This window comes from Macaca fascicularis, chromosome 16, assembly GCF_037993035.2.
Source record: "Macaca fascicularis isolate 582-1 chromosome 16, T2T-MFA8v1.1".
Classification (NCBI taxonomy): domain Eukaryota; kingdom Metazoa; phylum Chordata; class Mammalia; order Primates; family Cercopithecidae; genus Macaca; species Macaca fascicularis.
Genome location: NC_088390.1, coordinates 56179925 through 56206657, shown reverse-complemented (window position 1 = coordinate 56206657; position 26733 = coordinate 56179925). Strand labels below are relative to the sequence as shown.

Genomic DNA, 26733 nt, shown 5'->3' with positions numbered 1-26733 from the left:
CTCAGCAATGTCCCAGGAGACAGGGTCCAAAGAGCCCTGGCCTTGGACTTTTGAAAACCAGGTTCAATTTGTGCTTCCCGCTAGTCAGGTGACATTACACTCTTCTCTCTGGAGCTCAGTTTCTCCATCTGTAAAATGGGCTTATAATGTGTCCCCCTCCCTTCAACCCCAGCATGATTTTGAGAATTGACTGAGAAGATACTACAGTTTGTGGAGGGCACCCTGTTGCATAGTTTAAATGCACACTCAGGCCAGGTGAGGAGGCTCACGCTTGTAATCCCAACACTTTGAGAAGCCAAGGTGGGAGGATCGCTTGAGCACAGTAGTTCAAGACCAGCCTGGACAACATAGCAAGACTATGCCTCTACAAAAAATTCAAAAATTAGCTGGGTGCAGTGGCACATGCCTGTAGTCCCAGCTACTTGGAAGGCTGAAGCAGCAGGATCATTTGAGCTCAGGAGTTTGAAGCTGCAGTGAGCTATGACTGTGCCACTGCACTCCAACCTGGGCAACAGAGTGAGATACTCTCAAAGAAAAATAAATACATACATATTCATTTAACCCTTGCAGTGGCCTTGTGAGGGCAGCATTATGACCACCATTTTATGTATATATATATATGGATGGATGGATGGATGAGATGGGGGTCTCACTTTGTTGCCCAGGCTGGAGTGCAGTGGTGCAATCAGAGCTCACTGCAGCCTGGACCTCCTGGGCTCAAGCAATCTTCCTGCCTCAGCCTCCAGAATAGCTAAGACTACAGGTGTGGGCCACCAAAGTTGGCTAATTAAAAAAAATTTTTTAGGCAGGGCACGGTGGCTCACGCCTGTAATCCCAGGACTTTGGGAGGCCGAGGAGGGCGGATCACAAGGTCAGGAATTCGAGACCAGCCTGACCAACTGGTGAAACCCCTGCCTCTACTAAAAATACAAAAATTAGCCAGGTGTGGTGGCACACGCCTGTAATCCCACCTACTCAGGAGGCTGAGGCAGGAGAATCGCTTGAACCTGGGAGGCGGAGGTTTTTAGAATGGGGTCTTCCTACGTTGCTCAGGCCAATTTTGAACTCCTGGCCTCAACCAATCCTCCTGCCTCAGCCTTCTAAAGCACTAGGATTGTAGGCCTGAATCACTGCGCCTAGCAGAGAAAACTGGCTCTTCTAGGTCAAGGCATTGGCTCAAGAACACATAGCTAGCAAGCCGGCATAGGTGGGATTAGAACCCAATTCTGTCTGGCTCTAGAACCCCTTCACTATTTGAGGCACAATTTACTGCGTGACTACTGGCACTAAACTTTGGGTTGGGGGCGGGGCCTGAGGTAGCTCCTGCTCTCATACATTCTGAGAGAGTTTGACAATAGGCAACTACATACAAAAAAAAAAAAAAAAAAAAAAAAAAAAAAAAAAAAATTCCAGAATGCATCAGGGCTCTAGAAGGGGAACAAAGCGGGTGCGTTTATAAACTTAAAATAATCAGAGGTAGCATCTTCAAGGACTGTGAGAATGCCCCAAGTCGGGGCAAAAGTTTTGGCTGTTCGGGGAAGTGATGAAAGGCCAAAGTGGCTGCAGCGAGCGTGGACCCGGGAGGTCACCAGGCGCGTTGGTGCGAGTGGGGGAGGGCAGCCACGGACACCTAAAACCCACGGTACGCCACGCAAGAGGTTTCAGCATGTCCTGAAAGGCCCGATACCCCCGGACCGCTGTGAGGGGGGCAGAGGGAGGTCCCTCGACAGGACGTGGCCTTAGTCGAGGAAGGTGGGAAGCACGGGCTGGCACCTGCGACGCCCCACCCGCCTCCCGTGGCCTAGCAGCAGGGCGGGGCGAGGCAGGTCCCGCACCCCTACCAGCCAGCCCGCTCCCACCCAGCCCTCGGCTCCCGCAACTCGCGGGGGTCCTCGCCCGGGCCCCCCGCCCCGCCCGGCTGGTGACGTCACGGCGCTCGTCGGCGCCGCCTGTGGCGTCACGGGTCGGGCCAGCGGGGCGTTCTAGGGGTCCTTAGCTCTTGGAGCCGCAGGCGGCGGGCGCGTGCGCGGCCCGATGAAGAAGGTGGTTTCCAAGCAGTCTCCGCCCAAGTTGATTGGTAGGTGCCCTCCCCGCGCGGGGCGCCGGTTGCTACGGACGCAGTGGCGGCCGCTGGCTGGCTGGCGTGCGCGGGGTCGCCGCGGGGGCGGCGCAGCCTCGGTGTCTCGGGGCCGGGCGGTGCAGGGTCACGCTCACCGCCGGGACGGCACCATGAAGTCTCTAAAGAAGGATTCCCGCCTCAAAATAACTCCAGCCAGATTATTAGAGGCCGCAGAGAGCTTCAAAGGTTGGCGCTGACTGCCTTGGGCGCTCAGGAGAACCCGGCAGGGGAAGCGGTCCCTGGAATGAGTTCAGGACACGGGGCCTGGAGGATGGGGATGGCACCAGGGATGGAGGAAAGATCACGGGGAAGTAGGGTACTGGGGATAGGACCCTTAGGGATGGGGGGACAAGGCAGAAAGAACCCACAGCGCACTGGGCCTTGAGAATGGGGACATAGGAAGTGGGAGACTGACAGAGAGGCCTCAGCGACCACTGGCTGGGGAGATGGCCTTGCGCAGGCAGGGATACCTTTACCTCTAACCACATCTTCGGGTGGCATGCAGGAGGCAGGATCCCCAGACTGGATGAGGTGCAGAAGAGCCAGGAAAGAGTTTAAGGGTAGAAGGGCCAGGAATTGGGGTCCTTGGGAAGAGGAAAGAATGGAGTGCTGAAACCAGCCACCTTGATGGGGTTCTTCGGTAGAGGAGGGTTGATGGGGGGCAGGCGTCACTCAGGATTCCTGCTGGAAAAACCCAGAAGAAAAGCCTTGCTTGGCTAGTTCTGTTTTTGACTGCCTTTTCCTACCACGTGCACTTTCCAGCTGGATGACACTTATCCAGCTCCTTTAGCCTGAAAAGAGTCGCTAGATATGACTGCTTCCTGGCCTCTACAGCTTCCTTCTGGTTGCACCTGGGAGAGCCACAGGGCGTCTGATAGCGGACGACTTCCACGGACATGTTCTCATTTGCAACCCACCCCCTTTTGATCTTTTTTTGCTGTTTCCATTTATTTATTTTTAAATTTCATTTTTAGCCCTTTGTGTGTGTGTGTGTGTGTGTGGAAACAGGGCTCTTGCTGTGTTGTCCCAGCTAGTGTCAAATTCTTGGCCTCAAGCGATCCTCCTGTCTCAGCCTCACAGACTGCTGGGATTCTAGGCATGGACCACTGCGCCCAGCCTAGTTTTGTTTACTGAGAGCTAGTTTTGTGTGGTACTGTGGCTCACCAGAAGGATATCGGTATTAACTGTGTGACCCTGGTCCTCAAGAAACTCAGTCTAATGAACGCCTGGAGGAGTAACCAGACAAAGGTAGAAATACAAATGCTGCGATGTAGGTGCCTATCGGGCTTCAGGGGGCTCAGAGCACCTGAGCTAGACCAGGGATGGTTGTAGGGGGACATCTTCTGAAGAAGGTGACATCTATGGCAGACAAGGAAAAAAAAAAGGAGAGGTTTGCTTCTCTAGGTCTAGGAAGCAGCATGAGTTTATGAAACTGTAAATGTGGGAACCAGAAGAGGCTGCACAGTGGGTAGGGCAGGGGCCAGACCATGAAAGGGCTTTATGTACTAGGTCAGAAAGCCTGATGTGCTCTTGCAGGCCCTGGGGAGACCCAGCCTCAGAGTTGTGAAAGCTCAGTGTGAGGAGAGGGGACGCTCAGAAAACTAACAGGAGCTTAGTCGCTTTTCAGTATGGCTCTATGTTTCTTCATGTATAAAAGTCCAACGTTGAGCCGGGCATGGTGGAGCACATCTGCAGTCTCAGCTGCTCAGGAGGCTGTGGCAAGAGGATTGTTCCAGGCCAGGAGTTCATGATCACACCTGTGAATAGCTGACTGCATTCCAGACTGGGCAACACAGTGAGACCCCCATTATTAAAAAAATAAAAGTCCAATGCTGTTTTATGACATTATATATATATATGTATTTTGAGACAGGGCCTCACTCTGTCACCCGGGATGGAGTGCAGTGGTACAATCATAGCTCACTATAGCCTTGAACTTCTGGGCTCAAGCGATCCTCCTGCCTCAGCCTCCCAAGTAGCTGGTATTACAGGTACACACCACCATGCCCGACTAATTTTTTTTTTTTTTGTAGAGACAAGTTGCCCAGGCTGGTCTTGAACTCCTGGGCTCAAGCGATCCTCCCACCTTGGCCTCCCAAAGTGCTGGGATTACAGGCAGGAGCCACCATGCCTGGCCCATGACATACTTTTTACTAGTTGAGAGAGAGGGAATATCTGGTCCCCTTTCCCAAGGGCAGTCAAGGGCTTTCCTAGCTACTGCCTCCTGCTCACATAGTTTCTGGGAGATCTTATCAGATTTGAACTGCTATAAACAAATCAAGGAAAGATTTTTTTACTCCATATTTATTTTTAATAAGCAGAAAATTTAGTTTGTTAATTAACCCTTGAGTTAAGAACATGCACCAGAGTGAGGAGGGGAAAAAAAATGAAGTGGTTAGCATGCAAGATATCTTTTTAAAAATATCTCAGGGAAGCCTGTAATGTTGTAGTGCAGCACTCTCCCCCAGCCCCCATATAAGGCAGCTAATGACCAAATGTAATCTTGTAACCTTGTGCGACGTTTCTCCAAAGTCTCTGATTCTTAAGCAAAAAGGAAAGCAAAAACAGTGACTTAAACCTGTTTCTTGGGACCTGAGAGCCTTTTTGAGTCCCAGTACCCTGCCTTCCCGCCATGTGCCCCCCTACCCCTGCTGTCTTGTTGCTAAGAAGCCAAGAACCCTCCCAGCAGTATTAGATTCCCCTCCCCAACGAATTAAAGCTCCGCCCTAGTAGGGACAGCCCCTCCATGGTTCCCCCAGCCCAACCCTAAGGTCAGAATTTCCCAAAGACTTTAATCAACACTAAAACCGAATAATACTCAGATAAAACAAGAAGCAGAAAGAGTCCAGGTTTCGTCTCCCTCTATAGTTCCCCCCTCTGCATCTCCCTTCCTATCCCCACCTGAGCACCTTGCTTCCAGCCCTCTGGTCCAGCTCCAACAGAGACTGACTGATTACCCCATGCAAGCGGGGTGGTCCCTTTTACCCCTCACTGTCAGCATCAAGGGAGAAATGTCAGCTGGGTAGCTCACCAGGAGCCCTATAGCTTGGGATTCCAGACCAAAGAACCAGAGAGTGCTGGGCCTCTACAGGCTCAGTAGTCAGACATACCTCAGCCCTGTGGAGTCTTCCTGCAGGTCCTAAAATGATCCCTGGGGCTCTTCCTTCCCTGGTCTTCCCAGCTTGCCTCTGCCTCTCCGGTCCATCTGGCTCTCCGCATCTGATGAATCATTCTGAAATGCGCCTGTCATCAACTCACTCCCCTGGACCAAAGATCAGATGCCTGAGCCATGCTTTACAAAGCTGTCATGCTCTGGTTTCCCTCTCATCCCCAACATCACCACCTCCCCAGCAAGTTTTCTGTGTTATCGTGCCACTCACATGCCATGCTCAGCCCTGCTCCCTGGTTTGCTTGGACTTTGACCTCACCTGGAGCATCTCGGTTTGCTGCTATACCTCTACCTGTCTCTCCTTTGAGGCCTGCCTCAGCCTGTGGAGCCACCTCTGCAGCTGTTCCTCTGAACCCTTCTTCAGAGCCCTGAACTGTGTAATCCACATGGATCTGTTCCTTTTTTGATGTCTAACCAAACCTATTGCCTGTACTGCAAATGTAGGAACTCCTCTACTATGTTATGATTGGTGTATATTCACGTCTGTTACATTTCTCAGTACCTCAAGAGAAGGAGCCATATCTTAACCTTTTATACTATCTTTGTAGTTTATAGCACATAGAAGAGGCTTGGTAAACGGTCCCTAGGAGCAATTTAAGATATATATATCCCTGGGCACAGTGGCTCATGCCTGTAATCCCAGCACTTTGGGAGGCTGAGGCGAGCACATCACCTGAGGTCAGGAGTTTGAGACCAACCTGGCCAACATGGTGAAACTCTGTCTCTACTAAACATACAGAAAATAGTTGGGTGGCCGGGCGCGGTGGCTCATGCCTGTAATCCCAGCACTCTGGGAGGTTGAGGCAGGTGGATCACCTGAGGCCAGGGGTTTGAGACCAGCCTGGCCAACATGGTGAAACCCTGTCTCTACTAAACATACAGAAAATAGTTGGGCGGCCGGGCGTGGTGGCTCATGCCTGTAATCCCAGCACTCTGGGAGGTTGAGGCAGGTGGATCACCTGAGGTCAGGAGTTCAAGACCAGCCTAGTCAACATGGTGAAACCCAGCCTTTACTAAAAATACAAAAAATTAGCCGGGCATGGTGGTGCATGCCTGTAATGCCAGCTACTTGGGAGGCTGAGGCAGGAGAATCACTTGAACCTGGGAGGCGGAAATTGCAGTGAGCTGAGATCATGCCATTGTACTCTAGCCTGGGCAACAAGAGCGAAACTCCATCTCAAAAAAAAAAAAAAAAAAAAAAAAAAGCTGGGCGTGGTGGCGCATGCCTGTATTCCCAGCTACTTGGGAGGCTGAGGCAGGAGAATCACTTGAGCCTGGGAGGTGGAGGTTGCAGTGAGCCGAGATCGCACCAGTGAGCCAAGATCACGCCACTGCACTCCAGCCTGGGGGACAGAGTGAGACTCCATCTCAAGAAAAAAAAAATGTATATATCATTTTAATGAATATTTTATTAACTAGAACATACCACTCCTTGACTGTATGCAGTAACAGAGCATTTATTGGACTACATTAAAGATAACTTTCTCAGAATAACCTTAGACCAGAGTTTTACTATTTCAATCTAAACCAAACATGAAAGATTGGCTTCTCTATCACTGAAGGGATGCGAGCTTTGGCCCCCAAAAATCTTTAGCAGTGTTGAAAGTTTCTGTTGACACATGGTAATTGTGTACCCACCAGTAAAAAACACACATCTGGAGATGTTTAATCACTTGGAAAGGTGTCAACCCAGTCAAGGTTATGGATGGAGAAAGCAAATGTCCTAGAAAATACAGGTAATACCAAAATATTTACAAAAGCAGACCTTCAACTGATCTCAGTTCTCATAGGCTGCCACCCACTTTGGTGAGTTTGTGTAGAAGGGAGAGGGGAGGTAGAAATCAAAGCCCAAGGCTGCATCTCCACACTTGGCGGCAGATGACACTGGAACTCGGGGTTCAGCTGTCAGCCCCGCATGTGTGTTTGTGTGCACAGAGGCATGCATTTAACAGACAGATACTCCCGAACCTTCGCTGACCCCATTACAGAAACAGACTGTGGATGATAGGCCGAATTTATTATTTTTTTCTAACAGGAAAACAAAAAAATTTTTAAGGATAGGTTCTCCTGTGTTGCCCAGGCTGGTTTTGAACTCCTGGCCTCAAGCAGTCCTCCCATCTCGGCCTCCCAAAGTGTTGGGATTACAAGCGTGAGCCACTGCACCTGGCCAACAGGCTGAATTTAGAACTATGTTTGGAATGATTTTGGTGTAAGTTTTTTTGGCCACCAACTCTATGGAAATTTCCTTAAAAAAAGTTTGATTTTATTAACCAAAACACCTGCCTTGATGTTTTAGTGATACTGCCTCTTAAAGATTACGGTGCTGTGAGAAGCAGTGGATAAAACTAAATTTTGTTTTAAACTCCCTAAAGGCAGAACTTAGATTTTCTTTTGATTGTTTTATGTAGGGCCTTATATCAAACCATTCTGAACCAGAGGGAAAATGACAGGGTTGACCAGCCAGAGAAATGAGATGTGTTTGAACCTGTTAAGCCACCTCTGTGAAAGGAAGGCAGGGAGTGTGTCCTCGTTGGAAAATGACCTGTGACCCCCTTCTGCCCCAGGTGTTGTCAATGTCATGCTCTGGCTGCCACAACAGACTCTTAAATACATTCATACGCTCATCTCGGTCTTGCAGGACTTTTTGTTTTGTTTTCTTAGAGACAGGGTCTTGTTCTGTCACCCAGGCTCGAATGCAGTGGCACAATCTTGGCTCACTGCAGCCTTGACCTCCTGGGCTCAGGCTGTCCTTCCCCTCAGCCTCTCAAGTGGTTGGGACTACGGGCATGTACTACCATGCCTGGGTAATTTTTGTATTTTCTTTATAGAGTCCAGACTGGTCTTGAACTGCTGGGCTCAAACGATCTGCCTGCCTTGGCCTCCCAAGATCTTGCAACTCTTAATCCATTCCTTGGCATGCTATATTACCCATGGGGTAAGCCTTCACATGGCTCACTGAGCTCTGCACGATATGGCTGCTGCTGCTCTCTCTGGGCTCTGCCTCTTCCCTCCCACCTCACCACACTCCAGCTATTTAAAAACACATGCTTTGAGTTCCAGGGATGTGCTCCATTATCTTGCCTCTATGCCTCTTTATGTTATTTTCTTTGGAATGCCTGTTCCCCAGGGCCCTTTCCTTTCTCAACTTCTTTCTTCAGCTCTGTTTAAACATCCCTTCCTTAGGAAGCCCTCCCTGACCCCCCCCCCGCCTCCCACACCTGCCGACTCTGGGCTGGGTATTCCTCCCCACCATGTTCCTGTAATTACTCTGGTTCAGTCTGTTTCACGGTCTTGTTTCCCACTGGGCATGTGCTCTTTAAAGACAAGCTCTGACATAGATCCCCAGAACCTAGCACAGTGCCTGGCACGGAGAAGCTGCTTAAACAATCTTTTTTTTTTTTTTTTTTTTTGAGACAGAGTCTCGCTCTGTTGTCCAGGCTGGAGTGCAGTGGCCGGATCTCAGCTCACTGCAGGCTCCACCTCCCAAGTTTATGCCATTCTCCTGCCTCAGCCTCCCGAGTAGCTGGGACTACAGGCGCCCGCCACCTTGCCTGACTAGTTTTTTGTATTTTTTAGTAGAGACGGGGTTTCACCGTGTTAGCCAGGATGGTCTCAATCTCCTGACCTCGTGATCTGCCCGTCTCGGCCTCCCAAAGTGCTGGGATTACAGGCTTGAGCCACCGCGCCCGCTCAACAATCTTTATTTAATGAAATAGTGTGCAATAAATGGCCAGTGGTGAATGTTCTGCTTCCCCCACAGAGATTCTGCATTTTAACCAGTGTCTTATGAAACCCAATGCCTTCACCCAGAAGCATGGATCAGTGCCAGCACTGGAGGACACTGGCAAAACATCTAGTTCAGTTGTCCCAAACCACTGTGCATCAGAATCACCTAGGGAGTTGAAAAAATTACAGCTCCCTAGGCCCTGGCTCCACGCAGTAGCCAGGAAGCTGTATTCATAAAACTCTTCCCAAGATTCTGAGGCAGACATTGGACTAATAGTTGGGAACCACTGATTTAGTCCAACTGACTCTTTGTACACATGGGAAGCCTGAGGCCTAGAGAGGTTAAGTGATGTGTGCCCAAGACTGTCCAGCTTATAAATAGCATAACCTGAAATGGAACATCTTTTTGCATATTAAAAATAATCTTTTTTGTACAGATGGAGTCTCAACTATGTTGCCCAGGCTAGTCTTGAACTCCTGGGCCCAAGCAATCCGCCTGCCTTGGCTTCTCAAAAGTGTTGGGATTCCAGGCTTGCACCATGGCACCCGAAATGAACATCTTTTTGTTTTGTTTTGTTTTTGAGACAGAGTCTCGCTCTGTTGCCCAGGTTGGAGTGCAGTAGCGCGATCTCAACTCACTGCAACCTCTACTTCCTGGGCTCAAGTGATTCTCCTGCCTCAGCTGCCCGAGTAGCTGGGACTACAGGCATGGGTCTGGCTAATTTTTGTATTTTTAGTGGGGACGGGGTTTCACCATGTTGGCTGGCTGGTCTCGAACTCCTGGCCTCAAGTGATCCTCCTGTGTCAGCCTCCTAAAGTGCTGGGATTACGGGCATGAGCCATCATACTTGGCCTCAAATGAAGCATCTTCTGATCTAAATTCTGGCTACAGAAGTCTTAGTCACTGTGGTGAGCCAGAGGCTGTGGGTAGGGGGACCCTCCAAAGGGAACTCCTCTTGCCCCAGCAAAGTGCCGCCCAGGCCACCTTGGCAGCCTCTGCTATCTCTTCAGCTGGTCAGCTCTGCACTGCCCCCCCCATGGAGTCTAGTATATATTTATACTTTTGTGTGTATATATTGACATATACAGAAGGAGCTCTTTAAGGACTTAATAACTTTCTGCTTCTCTTCAGAAAAGAAACGGGCAAAGGGACCTGAACAACCCACACCCCCAATTCAGGAAGAGCCTGAACCTGTTAGCAATGTCCTACAAGGAGATGACATTCTTGCTTTGGCCATTAAGAAGGAAGACTTGAAGGAGGTGAGGATGAAGCCTAAGCTTCCCTTATCATAGAAACGTTTCCCTGCCAGCAGCCTGAGTGGTCTAGAACACCAGCCATGTCCACTGTCTTCCCACCATCTCCCTACTCATGGGGAGTGTCTAACTCCATGCAAAAATCCACTGAACACAGATTCTTTTCACTTTACCACCTTAAGGAATTCACTGTGTTGTCTGTTTTAACATTTCTGAGATTCCTATAGAACCACGGGGGAAATGAGATGATGAGGTATCTTGTTCCCATAGAGGTGGGTGCCATCATTCCCATTTCACAGAAGGGAGGATGAGTTTAAGGAGCAAAGGTACAGCTCTGGGTAAAGCTGCTAAACCCTAACCCCATGCTTCACCTGGGAGAGTCAGCCACCTCTCACCTGAACTATCTGGAGGCATAAGATGTTCTTTTTTTTCCCTCCAGGATATTACTAAGTCACATATCTGTTACACAGGCATTTCCTCAACAGAACATATGGGCAGAGCTGAAGACACAGATCTGTCAGCCTTCAGGAACTCCACCTAGAACTAGAACGGAGGAGATGGGTGGTGCTCTTCCTCCTTCCACCACAGGTGGAATTCTCCTTTGTTTTATTTCTTTTTAGCAACATATTCCTCGCCTTACTGAAAAGGAAGATAAACGCGTCATTACCCAGAAATTTATCATCCGTAAACTCAAACCCACGGATCCTAGGAGGAAGGTCTGCCACCTTGTAGCACGTCCTGCAAATCCCGATGCAGCCACAAAGCCTCTGGACTACTCTGGTACACCCAGTCTCAGCCCTGGCTTTACTGTCTTTCAACTCATGGGTCAACCTCAAGAGAAACCCAGTCTCCATCAGAAAGTTGCCCTCTTGAGAGTTGCCCACCCACAGCTTCTTTCCCCTTTCTTCTTTTATCCTCACAGGTCCCGGTGACAGCTTCGATGGCAGTGACCAGATCCTGCCCCACCACATCTTGGGGAGTCTCCAGGACTTTAAGAGAATTGCACTTGCTCGAGGGAACACCCGGGTTTGTTTGCACAGAACTACCCGGATGACAGCAGTCACTGAAGTCATTTCGGTCTTCCACCTGACAGAGTCAAGCAGGGCTGGGGTTAAAGAGACAGTTTAGTCTCTAGGTTTCGAGTCTGAGTTGATAAGAGACCCTCTCCCAGAATAGTTAGACACTTCAGTTGCAAGGCACAAAAGGCAGCTGAAGCTGGCTTCAGTGAAGTTGGGGATTTACTGTAAGGATTCCAGAGACTGCCTCATGGAACCCAAAGGTGGGAGTACCTGGGTCTGAGTAGACTGAACCCAGAAAGGCATCAGGACTCAGGGCCCACATGCCTCATTTCCTTCTGCTCTGTGCACTGTCTTGATTTTCCCTTCTCTGGAGACTGGCCTGCCCTCCTCACTCCACGTGGTGGAGGAAGGTGGCTTCCCACTGCTTCCTGGGCCATGGGAAGATTCTGTATCTTTTCAACCTTCCCATCATGCAGTGCTTCTCCTGTCTCTTCCCCTTGCTTCCCTGGATCCAGGCTGACTCCGGTCAGGCGCTAAGGGGCCTGGGGCCATGTAAGAATGCTTCCATTTACACATGGGTGAAGGTGTCAATCAACGTCAGTTGTGAGGAGGACCAATAACACTAGAAGATGTTGACCCCAATCTTGAAACAGAAGTTCCCTTTCTGTGGGAGAGTGGACTGACAGCTGCTTTCAGGGCCCCCTGGTTCTGGGATTTATTTTCTGTCACTGGCTACCCTGGAGTCCTGAAGAGGAGGGATTCTCAGCACAGTGGGATAACAGCATGGGTTTAGGCCTCAGGAAATGTGTGCTCAGCCCCGCCCAGAGCCTTCTCACCGCCCTCCACATGCCTATGTTGTACTTTTCAGCTGGCTGAGCTGATACCTACCTCACCCTGTCTGATGACCCTCATCTCTGCTAAAGGAGAGTCAAAGCAAAAAGCCCCAAAAGAAGAGAAGAGACCTCCCTGGGCCCCACCTCCTCAGCACAACTTTCTGAAAAACTGGCAGCGTAACATAGCCCTGCGGAAGAAGCAGCAGGAAGCCCTCAGTGGTGAGCAGAGCAGACAGGGCTCCCGCCCAGCCTCCATCTGGTGCAAGGCTCTGCTGGATTGTTTACTCCTCCAGAGCCTGGCCTTGGGCTGACCACATTTGTGCTGTTCACTCCCAAGAGTGTCTCACTCTGAAGCTTCAGTGGGTCCTGAAATCAGCCCCGTGAGGGAGGCTGCCCGATGCAGACTGCCGACTGCCAAGGCCCCTGTTTGTTCTGGTTTGGCAGAGTGGCTGCAATCTTGCCTCTCTCTCTAGAACACCTAAAGAAGCCGATCAGTGAGCTGCTCATGCACACTGGGGAGACCTACAGACGGATCCAGGAGGAGCGGGAGCTCATTGACTGCACACTTCCAACGCGGCGTGATAGGAAAGTGAGGCCACCTGTCCTAAGTGCCCGGGGGGCGGGGGGTGGCACGGAGGAGGGGGGTGGGGGGCAGGTGTCTGGACACAGGGATGCTGGTTTCAGGTGGCACAGCTGGGGAGAAAAAACCTATCCATTGCAAAGCATCATTAAGCCCTCAAGGCCTTTACTAAATTCTGTGATTAGTCAGTAAAGTTATTCAGCCTGTGGTGGCCACACAGGTAGCGAGTTATTAGAGTAGTCTTAGTGTTTGTCTCCTAGGAGCTTAGACTGAGTGGAGCCTACACCCTAAGGAGAGAGGCTGAAGAGTCCCCCCCTCTTTGTTCTGGTAGACCAGTGCAGTACCTGTACCAACCCACACCATCTGGCTGGGGGCAGGAAAAGATGACAACAGGGTGTCCAGAAAACGCGGCAGTGGATGCTTCTGTTCTGCAATCATGGCAGCAGTGAATTCCCCAGAGGGAGCATCTGTAGCCTGTGGTGGTGCTTGTCTTCTCACATCTCCACCAGCATCTGGCTGAGGTGTCCAGGTAATCTGACTCACCTTTCCTTCCTTGCCAGAGCTGGGAGAACAGTGGGTTCTGGAGTCGACTGGAATACTTGGGAGATGAGATGACAGGTCTGGTCATGACCAAGACAAAAACTCAGCGTGGCCTTATGGAGCCCATCACTCACATCGGGAAGCCCCACTCCATCCGGGTGGAGACAGGTGAGGCGCAGGGCTGTAAGCCAGCTGGCATCTTGTGCCTGGCCCAGAGGCAGGGTAGTGTGGCAGTGGCCAGCATGGCTCTACAGTGCGGCCCAGGGCCTGTTTCTCTGTGGCCTTAGGCAAGTCCCAGAGTCTTCCTGAAGTCTGGCTCCCTCTTCCTTTTCTTCAGTAAAACAGTGAGAGAGCTAGGAAACTGGAGTGCAGCCATAGAGCTGCCGTCCAGTGTGGAGCCTTGAGCTGCATGCCGCCGGTGAGCACCTGGACTATGGCTGCCCTGCACTGAGAAGTGCTATCAACTGGACACTGGCTTTAGTGTGAAAACAATATATTTTATTAATCATTTTTATATTGATTACATGTCAAAATGACAATATTTTTTATATACTGAGTTAAATAAACTATATTACTAAAATGAGGCTGGGCACAGTGGCTCACGCCTGTAATCCCAGCACTTTGGGAGGCTGAGGCAGATGGATCACTTGAGGTCAGAAGTTCAAAACCAGCCTGGCCAACATGGTGAAACCCCATCTCTACTAAAAATACAAAAATTAGCTGGGCATGGTGGTGCGTGCCTATAATCCCAGCTACTTAGGAGGCTGAGGCAGGAGAATTGCTTGAATCTGGGAGGTGGAGGTTGCAGTGAGCCAAGATCATGCCACTGCACTCCAGCCTGGGCAACAAGAGCAAAACTCTGTCTCAAAAAATAAATAAATAAAATAAATAAACTATATTACTAAAATGAATCCCACCTGTTTTTTTTTCCTTTTTCAGTGTGGCATCTAAAAAACTTTCAGTGACACATGTGGCTTGTGTTTGTGGTTTGCATCCTGTTTCTCTTGAGCATATCTGCTTTAGAGCTTGCCAGGCTGCCTGGGTTCAGGTCCCAGCCATGTCGTGTTAGTGAACCCCAGAGTGGTTGAACCCCTCTGGCCTGTAGTTTCCTTATCTGTAAAATATGCACAGAGTTGTGACAGGGCTAAATGAGATATGAAATGTATTAAGTTCTGACTCATTGTTAAGCACTCAATAAAAGGTAGCTGCTATTATCATTTTTACTATAATCCAAAAATTTGGCTATTTGGAAGCTAATTTTGCAGGAGTCTTGTGTAGGGCTGCTGAGGAGATACGGGACAGGAGAGCGGAGTCCAGCTGCTGCAGGGAAGCTGTATTTTTCATCCTTCCTAGAAATGGTGTTGGGATAGGCACTCTCAGAGCCCTTGAGAAGTGGGTGAGCAAGGGGGCATGGCAGCAGCCTGTGTTGAGGGTCCTTGGACCTCATGCTAGGATTACCAGCCCAGAGGGACGCTTCATACCGCTACACCTGGGATCGGAGTCTATTTCTGATCTACCGACGCAAGGAGCTGCAGAAAATCATGGCAGAGCTGGATTTCAGCCAGCAGGTTAGTATGGCCTCCATGCCCCAGTCAGAAACCTCTTGGGGCAGTGCCTGTCTTCAGTCAGCTCTTCTAACCTTTCTCCGTCTCTCGGAGGATATTGATGGCCTGGAGGTGGTGGGCAAAGGGCAGCCCTTCTCAGCTGTTACTGTGGAAGACTACACAGTGTTTGAAAGAAGTCAGGGAAGCTCCTCTGAAGAGACAGCATACTTGTGAGTGCAGCCTGAACCCGGGGGAGGGAGGCTGAAGAGTTCTCCAGCAACTACCAGTATGAAAGAGCAGGCTTCCCTCCCTGAGATCAGGGTGCCTCCAGCCTAGCTTCTCTCCAGTGGTTGCCACCCACTCCTTGAACCCATTCCAGCAGCTGTGCTAGCTTTCCTGTTGCCACCTGCTCCTTTCCAACAACTAACTCCTAATGGGGATTTCCCAGACATTCCCTTGCTGGTCAAGTGAGGGCTCTCTAGACCCTCCCACTGCTGTGCATCTTGAACGCCTCTGGCATGGAGAGTCTATGTATTTCTGTGTACCATGAATAGCTCTGGCAGGAGGGCTTGAAGAGTCTGTGTGTTTCTAAGAACCTCCCACCTAGAGCAATGGGTCAGGAGGAAGCTGCACAGGAGTGGGGTTGATCATACTCCATTGCAGGGTGGAGCTGGTTGTGTTTCTAGGCTTCCTGGTGACCATTTCTGTGGGTTCCACATGGCATGACTGGCAGCCTAAGAGAAAATAAGTCATTGGCTTTTCTTACAGAGGCACATTGGCAAGTTCCTCTGATGTCCCCATGCCTATTCTCGGCCCTTCTCTTCTGTTCTGTGGGAAGCCAGCTTGCTGGATCAGAGGCAGTAATCCACAGAACAAGGTAAAACTGCCTCCACCGCACCTGCTGGGAGGGCCTCCCTCGGGGGTGCAGCCCCGAGGTGTCTGTGGCAGTTACCAGCAGCCTGCACAGTCTCCTGTTTGCGTTTTTATCTGGTCGTGCATTCAGCTTATCTGAAAATGGTGACAGCAATACTAACTTGAGCAAGAATAAAATCACAAGGCTGCAGACTGTCATAAGCCACTTGGGGCTTATACCTAGCCCCCAAGCATGTAAACAAGCAAACTCTCTCAAGTAGGTATGGCTCTATGAAGGTTCTAAGATATTCTTCAGATGCTAAGGAATAGAAATGTTCATTGGGTATAAAATATATTTTATCTGACCAGGCGTGGAGGTTCACGCCTGTAATCCCAGCACTTTGGGAGGCTGACGTGGCTGGATCACCTGACATCAGGAGTTCAAGACCAGCCCTGGCCAACATGGTGAAACCCTATCTCTATACTAAAAATACAAAATAGCAGGGCGTGGTGGCGGACACCTATAATCCCTGCTACTTGGAAAGCTGAGGCAGGAGAATTGTTTGAACCTGGGAGGCAGTGTTGTAGTGAACTGAGATCACACCATTGCACTCCAACCTGGGTGACAAGAGCGAAACTCTGTCTCAAAAAAAAATTATATATAAATATATATATAATTATATTTATATATATATTATCTTCTCTTCTTACTATTGAGGGTAACCTCAGAGACAACCACATTGGAGTAGGATATCACTCTGTGTGACAGTGGCCAAGCCCTGGAGGCCTGGGACACGAGACTTGCAGTGCTAAAGCCAGAAAAGTCCTGGGCAGACCAGATGAGTTGCTCACTCTAGGCCAGGGTCTCCAGCAAAGACATTTGTCCCTTCTCCTTCCAGAGGCAGGTCGGGATTGCTGTTCACTTGACCTTTGAAACCCTAGAAGGCGAGAAAACCTCCTCAGAACTGACTGTGGTCAATAATGGCACCGTGGCCATTTGGTATGACTGGCGACGGCAGCACCAACCGGACACTTTCCAAGACCTGAAGAAAAACAGGATGCAGCGATTTTACTTTAACAGCCGGGAAGGTACTTGGGAGAAGCCACCCTACACGCTGGCTCCTGTCTGGGGCTGGTTTTATCCTCGTGAGACATCAAAATTTAGTTATGACCCAGCTCCTGTAAGTTTGAGTCCCTCTCATTCCTTCCGTAAAATGTGTGGCCTGACTATTCATGTCTGTTGAGAGACTGACGGAACTTGAGAACCCGGGGACGTGAGCCACCTGGGAGCAGAAACGTTCTAGGGGCTCAGTTATCTAGATGCACAGGCCTGGAGCTAGGGTGGCCAGCTGTCTCTGTTTGCCTGGGACTTTAGCACTCAAAATCCCCCTTTCCAGGAAACCTCTCAGCCCTGGGCAAACTGGGATGGTTGGCCAGTCACCTGGCCTGGGGCTCAGTTAACTGCATGTAGCAGCATACAGGTCTGGGGCTCAGCCAGCTCCTGCATGTTGAAAACCTCAGTCTCTGTCCCTCTCAGGTGTGATTCTGCCTGGAGAAACTAAAACCTTTACCTTCTTCTTCAAGTCTTTGACTGCTGGGATCTTCAGGGAATTTTGGGAGTTTCGAACCCATCCTACTCTATTAGGAGGTGCTGTGCTGCAAGTCAATCTCCATGCAGTCTCCCTGACCCAGGATGTTTTTGAGGATGAGAGGAAAGTACTGGAGGTAAGGGACCCAGGACCATGGCCGCTGTGGGCATCGGCTAGGGTATCCTGCTATTCTTCCTGGCGGTGCCTGCAGGGATGGTATTTCTCCCAGCCTAAGAGGAGAACTGAATTTTTAGCAAACAGGTAACTACTTTTGCTCCACGAACACTTCCCAGGGCTTGTGATGTAAAAGATGGGTGCACTGGCTAGGCAGGTGAGGAGCAGCTTGCAGCAATGCCATGCATGGCCCCACTGAGTTAGAAAGAAATTAGACTGAGCCTAAGAGGCAGACTGTGTAAAGTACAAATAATGCGTGGCCCTATGCACTGGTCTGTGTTTTGTTCATCGCTGTCTAGTACTATACAGTGGAGTTGTGTTTAACCGACAAGACTTCAAAACCAGGGATAATAATTAATAAATAGCAGGGTGAGTCTGCCCACCGTCCCACTCAATCAGCTGACAACTCTGGAGTGAGTGTGAGGTGGGAGCTGGGAATCTGTTCCCCCGAATCAGTTTCACAGTGTGGCCATCTGAGCCATGCATCCTGGGATTTGGTAGAAAGCTGCGCTTTTTTGTTTTTTGTGGTCCCCAGTCACAAGGCCGGCTCCTTCAGCTGGAGCTCAGCCAGTGGTGATCAAAGGTCATTTTGACAATGTCATGCTTGCTTTACTCACTGACTGTAGCACTCATGTCTCACACAAGGTGCCCCTCCCCTGTGTTTCTGTGACACTGACTAAAGCCTGATGAAGGTTCACCACCATCCTCAGAAGCACCCCCACTGTGTGCCCCACCCCTTCTTCCTAATCTGGTGACATGCTAACTGTGTGACCACCAGGCCCCAGGCAGCAGCAGCCTTCCCTGGAACTGGCCCTCCTCTGGATCCTTTTCATCCATTTTAAGGAACAAGGATGTCTGGAGAGATTCAGAGGCTTTCGGGTCTTAGAACAGGCGTGTGTGTGTGTGTGAGAGAGAGAGAGAGAGAGAGAGAGAGAGAAAAGAGAGAGAGAGAGAGAGAGAGCGCCAATGCCAGGAACTCAGACCCTAGGAAGGCACAAAGTCCTGGGGGCTCCAACTTCCTGAAGGATGCATGGGTTTTGAGAGCCTGGGCTGCCATCCTCTGCCGCCTTCCCATTTGCAGAGCAAACTGATGGCCCATGAGGCAGTCACCATCGTTCACGAAGTGCTGCAGGAGGTGCTGATGGGGGTCTTGACCCCGGAGCGCACACCATCACCTGTGGATGCCTATCTCACCAAGGAAGACTTGTTCTGGCACAGGAATCCTCAGGTGAGGCCCAGCACCAGCCTCTGTCCCATCATGTGTGCCCTGAGTCAAGGGTCCCCAACCCCCAGGTCGCACAGCAGCAGGTGAGCAGTGGGTGAGCCAGCATTACCGCCTGAGCTCTGCCTCCTGTCAGATCAGCAGTGGCATTAGATTCTCAAAGGAGCGCAAATCTTATTGTGAACTGCACATGCGAGGGATCAAGGTTACACACTCCTTATGAGAATCTAACTAATGCCTGATGATCTGAGGTGGAACAGTTTCATCCTGAAACCATTCCCCTACTCCCTGCCATCCGTGGAAAAATTGTCTTCCATGAAACCAGTCCCTGGTGCCAAAAAGGTTGTGACTGCTGCCGTAGGTGAGAGTAATAGCAAACTCTTTTATGTGTCAAACTCTGCTCTGCACATCTTCCATGAATGCCTCACCTCTCCTCACAGCAGTCCTATGAGATGGGTACTACTTATTTTTATTTAGTTAGTTTTTAGAAATAGCATGTCACTCTGTCACACTCCAGGCCAGAGTACAGTGTCCCCACTCATAGCTCACTGTGACCTCAAACTCCCCAGCTCAGGTGATCCTCCCACCTCAGCCTCCTGAGTAGCTAGGACTACAGGCATGCATCACCATGCTCAGCTAATTTCTCTCTCTTTTTTTTTTTTTGGTAGAGATAGGATCTCTCTCTGTCACACAGGCCAGTCTTGAACTCCTGGGTTCAAGTGATCCTCCTACCCTGGCCTCCCAAAGCACTGGGATTGCAGGCTTGAGCCATTGTGCCTGGCCCTGGTACTATTTACATCCTCACTTACATTGAGGAAACTGAGGCCCAGAAAGATGAAGTAATTTGCCCAGGGTAATTTTGCTAATAAGTGGATTCCTGATGAGAACAGAGCTTCACAACTCCTTCATTCAAACCCAGGCTTCCTTGGAAGCCCAAATGCAAAAAAATAGCTTCAACTTGGAGGTTCCCAGGTTGAAAAGGAAGTAGGGGGCCCCTCTGGCTGCAGCCCTCCTGCTGGCTTCCTCCCTGCCTCCTCCATCAGTGCTCTCAGGGGAATGGGAAGAAGCCAGGTCCAGCTGGCATGGGCTCCGGTGCCTGCACCCCAGCCTCTCCCTCACAAGCCTTCCCATCTTCTGCTGCAGCTGCATTACGAGCACCAAGTGGTGCAAAGCCTGCATGAACTGTGGCGCCAGTACATGACTCTGCCCCCCAACGCTGAGGAGGCCAGGCCAGGGGACAAGGAGCACGTCAGCCCCATAGCCACAGAGAAGGCCTCTGTGAATGCCGAGCTCTTACCGCGCTTTAGGAGCCCCACCATTTCTGAACCTCAAGTGCCCCAGCCTGAGAATGAGGCCCTCAGGGAATCCGGATCCCAGAAGGCCAGAGTGGGAACCAAGAGTCCTCAGCAGAAGAGCATCATGGAGGAGATCCTGGTGGAGGAAAGCCCAGATGTGGACAGCGCCAAGAGCCCCTGGGAGCCGGATGGCCTTCCCCTGCTGGAGTGGAATCTCTGCTTGGAGGATTTCAGAAAGGTGCTTCCAAGACCCTGGAAGGTGTTGGTAGAGAATATTCCTGCCTCGAACCAACAAAGGAGGCCCCAGCAGCCCCTCTTGCTCCATGGGCAAAGAAACAAAATCTGAGAGCCCAGAGAAAGTGATCTCTTGGGTTATCTATCTATCTATCTATCTATCTATCTATCTATCTATCTAATCTATCTTATCTATCTATCTATCTATCTATCTATCTATCTATCTATCTATCTATCTAATCTATCTATCTTATCTATCTATCTAATCTATCTATCTAATCTATCTAATCTATCTAATCTATCTAATCTATCTAATCTATCTATCTATCTATCTATCTATCTATCTAATCTTTGAGATGAAGTTTTGCTCTTGTTGCCCAGGCTGGAGTGCAGTGGCACGATCTCAACTCACTGCAACCTCCGCCTCCCAGGTTCAAGCGATTCTCCTGCCTCAGCCTTCCAAGTAGCTGAGATTACTGGCATGCGCCACCACACCTGGCTAAATTTTTTTTGGTGGAGTCTTGCTGTGTTACCCAGGCTGGAGTGTAGTGGTGCAATTTCGGCTCACTGCAACCTCTGCCTCCCGGGTTCAAGTGACTCTCCTGCCTCAGCCTGCCAGAGCAGCTGGGACTACAGGCGTGCACCACCACATCCAGCTAATTTTTGTATTTTTAGTAGAGACGGGGTTTCACTATGTTGGCCAGGCTGGTCTCAAACTCCTGACCTCATGATCCACCCACCTTGGCCCCCCAAAGTGCTGGTGTTACAGGCGTGAGCCACTATGCCAGGCCAATTTTGTATTTTTAGTAGAGACGGGGTTTCACCATGTTGGTCAGGCTGGTCTCGAACTCCTGACCTCAGGTGATCCACCCGCTTCAGCCCCCCAAAGTGCTGGGATTACAGGTGTGAGCCACCGTGCCCAGCCGGGTTACCTGTTTTTGTCTGGGGTGCCCGCGCTTCTGTGTTCCAGGAGGGGGGCCCACTCTCTGACCCTGGCAAATCTTGGAGAAGGGGTTCATAGGTACAGATTTCTGAGGGGAGTCCCTGGCTCCCACCAAAGGCACCCAGACAGCTCTCCATGGCTGCATCCCCTCCTGGTTTCTGGTCCCCTGCCACCCATCCCCACATCACCATGCCCTTCACTAGAGGACACAGAGAGCCTTGGTGTCCTGGTGCAGAATGGTGCCCATGACCCTGCCAGGCAGTGATGGTGCTCCCTGATGAGAACCAGAGAGAGGATGCGCTGATGAGGCTCAACAAAGCAGCCCTGGAGCTGTGCCAGAAGCCAAGGCCATTGCAGTCCAACCTCCTGCACCAGATGGGGTAGGTGCCCTGCCAGGAGAGCCGCCCCATCTCCTTCCCTTTGTGGCATCTGCAGGGGTCTTGGGACTCCAGGGCTCTGAGTTTCCCTTGAGCTCAGGTTGCTAGAGCATGCCGCAAACATTCCATGTTCTGGAACCCTGCGGTGCCTGCTGCTCACTGGAGAGCAGTCACAGCAGATCAAACACCTTCACTTTTTTTTCTTCCTGTTTTTTCCTTTTTCCTTCTCAATGAGCAGAGGAATGAAAAAAGGAGAAGCCAGAGGGCAGAAAGAAGGGTGGGGGCAGATTCCATTAAAAGCTTCACTTCTCTGCTGTCACCCTCCCTGGTGCCTGTTTGGAACTTGCTTGTATAGGCGTGGGGTCCTTTTCAAGGCCCTCAGGACAAGCCCCAAGAGCCTTACGCTGGAAGTCTCATGCAAGGTTCAGCCCCTCCAGTGGGACTGGGCCCAAGTCTGGCCCTGGCCTCAAGCCCTTTGAAGTAGGACTGAATTCATGCAGACCTCCTAACCCTAGTCCTGGGCCATGTTTTTTCTTGGTTGCCACCCAAGGCAAGCCAGAACCCCCTCCAAGCACTTGCCCTGGTGGGGAACAGTGAGGATGCTGGCTGCTCAGGCGTGTGGCATTTCCACAGCAGTTCCTGGCACCAGGGTCTTTGAAGAGAGGGACCCAAGCCTCTGCAGGTTCAAGGACAAATGAGGAGTGATGGCATTTCTCCACTATATCTTGCCCTCTAGTTTGCAGCTATGGCGAGATGTGATTGACAGCCTGGTGAGCCATTCCCTGTGGCTGAGGTCTCTGCTGGGCCTGCCTGAGAAGGAGACCATCTATTTGAATGTGCCTGAAGAGCAAGGTCAGATCTTGTGCAACCAACCACACCTCTGCATAGCCCTCCTCATCTCTCTGAATGGACAGGCAGCAGTGCCTGGGCCAGTCATACTCCTATGGTGGAAGCTCTGCTAGGCTGAGTCCATGGAGGAGGCCCCTTACCCGCTTCTGTCAGCTGCCAGGATGTGGCACCCAGAAGCTACCTTAGTGACCACCTTGGTTTAGTAATCCCAGCAAAGTTAAATGACTTATCCATGGTCGTTCATGGGAGCATGGCAGAGCCGGGACCAGAACACAGAAACACCACAGTCCTGTTTCATGAAGTCACGCGCCTACCAGGGCTCAAGGCTATTGTCCTTTGCTTTTCCACCTCCCCTCAAGCCTCCTCACATGCCTGCAGCATCCACTAGGCTGCTGGGGGCCTGTCACATTTTCTTCCACCCACCTCCCTTAGATCAAAAATCACCTGCCATCATGGAAGTGAAGGTACCTGTGGGGAAAGTTGGGAAGGAGGAGCGGAAAGGAGCAGCCCAGGAAAAGAAGCAACTGGGGATCAAAGACAAAGAAGACAAGAAAGGAGCCAGGGTACTCGGGAAGGAGTCATGCTGGGGCGTGGTCTGGGCCAGGTGGGGCTGGGGAGGGGATTGGAGGGGCTGCAGACGTGGGGGCTGTGGAGGTGGGCATGTGCCCAGGCTCTCCCAGTGAGCTACTCTTGAGGACATCCTGGGCCTACCTCTGGTGCTCCTGAAGGCTGTGTGTGTCTCCCTCTCCCAGCAGGACCGTCCCAACAGCAAGAAGCACAGGGCAAAGGACGACAAGAAAGTCATAAAATCTACAAGTCGGGACAGGTTTTCCTTGGAAGACCCTATGCCTGACATCAACCTCCCTTCTCAAGAACCCATAGACCCCCTGGTCATGGAGAAATACACCCAGAGGCTGCACAGCGAGGTGAAGGGAAGCACCCAGCAGCCATTCCCCCGCCTCCCACCTGCCTCATTCATTCTGTTCAGTCTGCAAACAATAAGTGCCCACTCCATCATGGTGGAAGCAGAGCTGCTTCAGGAAGGGCATCCTCGTGTGTGAGACAGGCCTCATGAATAAGAAATGTGCCTAGCGTGTTAGGTGATGAGCACGATGTGAGAGAAGATAGACCAGGCAGGGAATGGAGGCACAGAGGCCTCAGTGAGGAGGTAACAACCCACAAAGACTTGAAGGGAGAGGAAGGGAGGCCAAATGGACGTCCAGTGAAGAGTGCTTTAGGCAGGGGGAGCAACTGCCACAGGAGGGAGGGGCCAGAAGGGACAGGGTGGTAGATGGGGAACAGGTCGTAGGGGTGAGGGATGGTTTGTAGGCTACTGTGAAGACTTGGGATTTTTCGGAGTGGAAATGAGAAGTCATGCAAGGTTTTGAAGAGCAACGCGATAGGGTCTGATAGGCTTTAGAAGATGGCTCTGGCTGCCCTTTGGAGAACAGACTCTAGGGAACAGAGAGGAAGGAAGCCCTTCTCTTTATGCTGCTTCCACTTACTCCCCGTTAGGTGCATCCTGGCAGACGTGTTCCTTGGGAGAACACCATGTAGGGTGCATTCCCATCAACTGTAAGGTTTTTGAAGGACTAGAGAGACTTCATCCTAATCCGTTCTTAAGTAGCAGGTCCTTAGAGATTCACCCAGGTTTTCCGTTTGGTTTTTTTTGTTACTGTTGTTGTTTTGGAAGGGAGGTCCACAAAGCCATTTTCAATATGTCAGTATGTCTAATGGCCACGCCTTGTATTCTTCTAAGGTGGACACCTGGGGAGCTGGGATTACATCATGTATGTGTTCACACTCTGGATCTCATTTGATCAAAAGTTCCCTTTGCCACTGGTGACATCACTAAGATATCTGATGGTTGATGGGGTCTAGAAAGTAATTAAAGGGCTCTGAGGACCCACGGGGGTCAACCCTTCCATGGCTCTTTGATATTAAGAATCAACTAGCAGACCAGGTGCAGTGGCTCATGCCTGTAATCCTAGCACTTTGGGAGGCCAAGGTGGGCAGATTGCCTGAGCTCAGGCGTTTGAGACCAGCCTGGGCAACATGGTGAGATCCCGTTTCTACTAAAAATACAAAAAATTAGCCAGGCATGACACTCACCTATAGTCCCAGCTACTTGGGTGACTGAGGCACAAGAATCGCTTGAACCCGGGAAGTGGAGGTTGCAGTGAGCTGAGATCATGCCATTTTACTCCAGCCTGGGTGACAGAGCAAGACTCTTATCTCCAAAAAAAAAAAAAAAAAAAGAAAAGAAAAAGAGAATCAATTTGCTGGCCAGGCACCAGTGGCTCACACCTATAATCCTAGCACTTTGGGAGGCTGAGGCAGGTGGATTGCTTGAGCCCAGGAGTTCGACATCAGCCTGGACAACACAGGGAGACCCCATCTCTTCAGAAAAAAATAAAAAAAAGAATCAACTTGCCTGGGCTTGTATGATCCAACCCCATTGGAGGGCTCAGTCCCAGAGACCTTTCAGTGTGTGGATCTGTTATACAGGAAGGAAAATTGGCCTCCAGAAGACCAGAGTAGAACTGGGACTGAGCCCAGGCCTACCCCAAACAGCTAAATGGGCACTGCTCCATGGGATCCCTGGAGTTCCCCTTTAACAACCTGGCTCCAGTGCCTCCATATGTCAAAGGTACCGGCGCAGGGCCACCTCCCCAGATTGGTTTCAAAAATAAAACTGCAAAAGCAGGTGGATTGCTTGAGCCCAGGAGTTCAAGACTAGCCTGGGCAATGTGGTGAAACTCCATCTCTAAAAAAAAAATAGAAAAAAAATAGCCAGGTGTGGTGGTGCACGCCTGTAGTCCCAGTTACTTGGGAGGCTGAGGTGGGAGAATCACCTGAGCCAGAGAAGTCAAGGCTTGCAGTGAGCCATGATCACACCACTGGACTTCAGCCCGGGTGACAGAGAGATCCTGTCTTAAAAAAAAAAAAAAAGGCAAAACCAAAAATTATTTCAGAAGAACTTTGAACTTGTGAAATTCTTTCACAAACAACTGGGTTCTTTCCCCTCTCCAGCTATTCTCCCACAGCACAGTTGATATATAGGTGCTTCCCACAGAGCAAACCCTGCCTGTGATGTTGTCCCGTTCTTCCAGGTCCATGGGCTGCTGGACACCCTGGTGACCGACCTGATGGTCCTGGCTGATGAGCTCAGCCCCATAAAGAATGTCGAGGAGCCTTTGCGTCTCTGCACGTGACTCTCGGGCCCAAGCAACCTTCTGGAAAACGGGTTAATAAATAATAAAGAACCTTCAAGTTTCTGCTACTTCTGTGTGCCTCTGTGTCTTACATGATGGATCTTGACTAGGTCATCTCCTGTTCCAGGTCCTCCCATGTCCCGTCTGCCCTCAGATCCCCTCCTGCCAGCTGCCAGAGCCCTCCAGCAGGAGGAGAGACAGACATAGCTGGGGAGGTGATGTGAGGGATGCCAAGCAGAAGAGCGGGTTGGTAGCAAGACAAGGAGTCAGGTGACAGGACACAGTGTGTCACCTCTGGTAGTCCCTGCCTCTGGCTTCCTTGTCCCAAACTTTTAGGGTCATGCTTCCTGGAGCCAGGTCTTCCTGAAGTGTCATCACCAAGTATGACAAAGTGTGAGATGAGGAGTAGAACTAGACCCATGGGACCTGGCTCCCTGTTATCTCCCTTCAGCTGGGTCCCAGGGCCCCAACTCAGTCCCTGCAGATCATGCTCACCACACCTCTTCAGCTCTAGAGGCCACATCACCTTGTTATTTTGGGGTCTAGTCTTCCTTATCCCCTCCTCATCTCAAACTATCTGGCCTTGAGCCATCTTTCTGCCTTAAAAACAGCTGCTGATGTTCATGCTACCTCCCTTGCTCAAGGGAACCTGAAACAGGCTAGAAATGGCTCTCAGAAACGTACTGTCAGCTCAGACTCATGCCCATCATTGTCTTCTGTCAGTCATAACCATTTGGGACTGGGTTCCCCATGTGAAGAGCACTCCAGGCTCCCAGAGTTTGAAGAACAACTTTGGTTTATGGGTGGGTGGGCGTCCTTAAGTAGGCCTCAGGGATCCTCCAGTTGAGATGCAGGAGGAGGATGGAGAGCAGGATCTGACTCCGTGTGGGAAACGCAGGGAGGGGGCTGTGCTAGAGTCCTGATGCCCTCCTCCCCTAGAAGTCAGGGGCTCCACCAAAAAGCCAGCCCCAGGGAATGGCCCTACCCTCTCCTTTAATGTCCTCCTGGCCCAAAGGAGGAAGGGGAGTGATGTGGTGGGGGTGTTGGAGCCCCCCTCCTTTCCCGTTGAAGAGGCAGGGGAAGGGTTAACTCAAAGCAGAGGGGATCGGGTTGCCAGCACTGGCTCCAGATCTGCACTTCCTGGAGGCAGCCAACAGGCAGGCCCCCCACCTCTCAATGCACCACCTGCTTGGCCAGCA

At 50.8% G+C, this 26733-nt stretch overlaps 1 protein-coding gene and 1 long non-coding RNA gene across 27 annotated transcripts; one reads left to right on the top strand and one right to left on the bottom strand.

Moving 5' to 3' along the window:
• Window positions 1-1423: 1423 nt before the first annotated feature.
• LOC135967663 (uncharacterized) lies at window positions 1424-5340 on the bottom strand. Its single transcript, XR_010581828.2, has 3 exons — window positions 5230-5340; window positions 2596-2803; window positions 1424-2358 (listed from the first exon to the last, which is right to left on the bottom strand). It is a non-coding gene; the product is annotated as an uncharacterized lncRNA (long non-coding RNA).
• On the top strand, window positions 1952-25602 carry MYCBPAP (MYCBP associated protein). 26 transcript variants are annotated; one of them, XR_012425669.1, is made up of 19 exons: window positions 1952-2077; window positions 10147-10274; window positions 10889-11048; window positions 11191-11294; window positions 12156-12339; window positions 12594-12709; window positions 13261-13408; window positions 14693-14808; window positions 14899-15014; window positions 15553-15661; window positions 16536-16725; window positions 17174-17361; window positions 18481-18627; window positions 19765-20154; window positions 21329-21473; window positions 22207-22322; window positions 22752-22882; window positions 23075-23245; window positions 25433-25602. XR_012425669.1 is itself a non-coding variant. In XM_074019339.1 (19 exons), the coding sequence occupies exons 1-19, from the start codon at window positions 2035-2037 to the stop codon at window positions 25532-25534; spliced, it is 2781 nt and encodes a 926-aa protein (XP_073875440.1). In that variant the 5' UTR covers window positions 1952-2034; the 3' UTR covers window positions 25535-25602. The 26 variants fall into 26 exon arrangements, 19 of the variants coding, with proteins under 19 accessions (XP_073875440.1, XP_073875439.1, XP_073875435.1 ...); XR_012425665.1 differs by having other exon boundaries at window positions 1952-2305; window positions 21352-21473; window positions 22752-22923; XR_012425667.1 differs by having other exon boundaries at window positions 1952-2305.
• Window positions 25603-26733: the final 1131 nt, after the last annotated feature.

What these genes read in the sequence shown, in the direction of transcription:
- MYCBPAP (XM_045376029.3), top strand. Translation starts at nt 2,035, where the DNA reads ATGAAGAAGGTGGTTTCCAAGCAGTCTCCGCCCAAGTTGATTGGTAGG. An exon ending in CTCCATCCGGGTGGAGACAG is followed by an intron (nt 13,409 to 14,692) that starts GTGAGGCGCAGG and finishes ACCTCATGCTAG; the next exon opens with GATTACCAGCCCAGAGGGAC. An exon ending in GCAGTAATCCACAGAACAAG is followed by an intron (nt 15,662 to 16,535) that starts GTAAAACTGCCT and finishes TTCTCCTTCCAG; the next exon opens with AGGCAGGTCGGGATTGCTGT.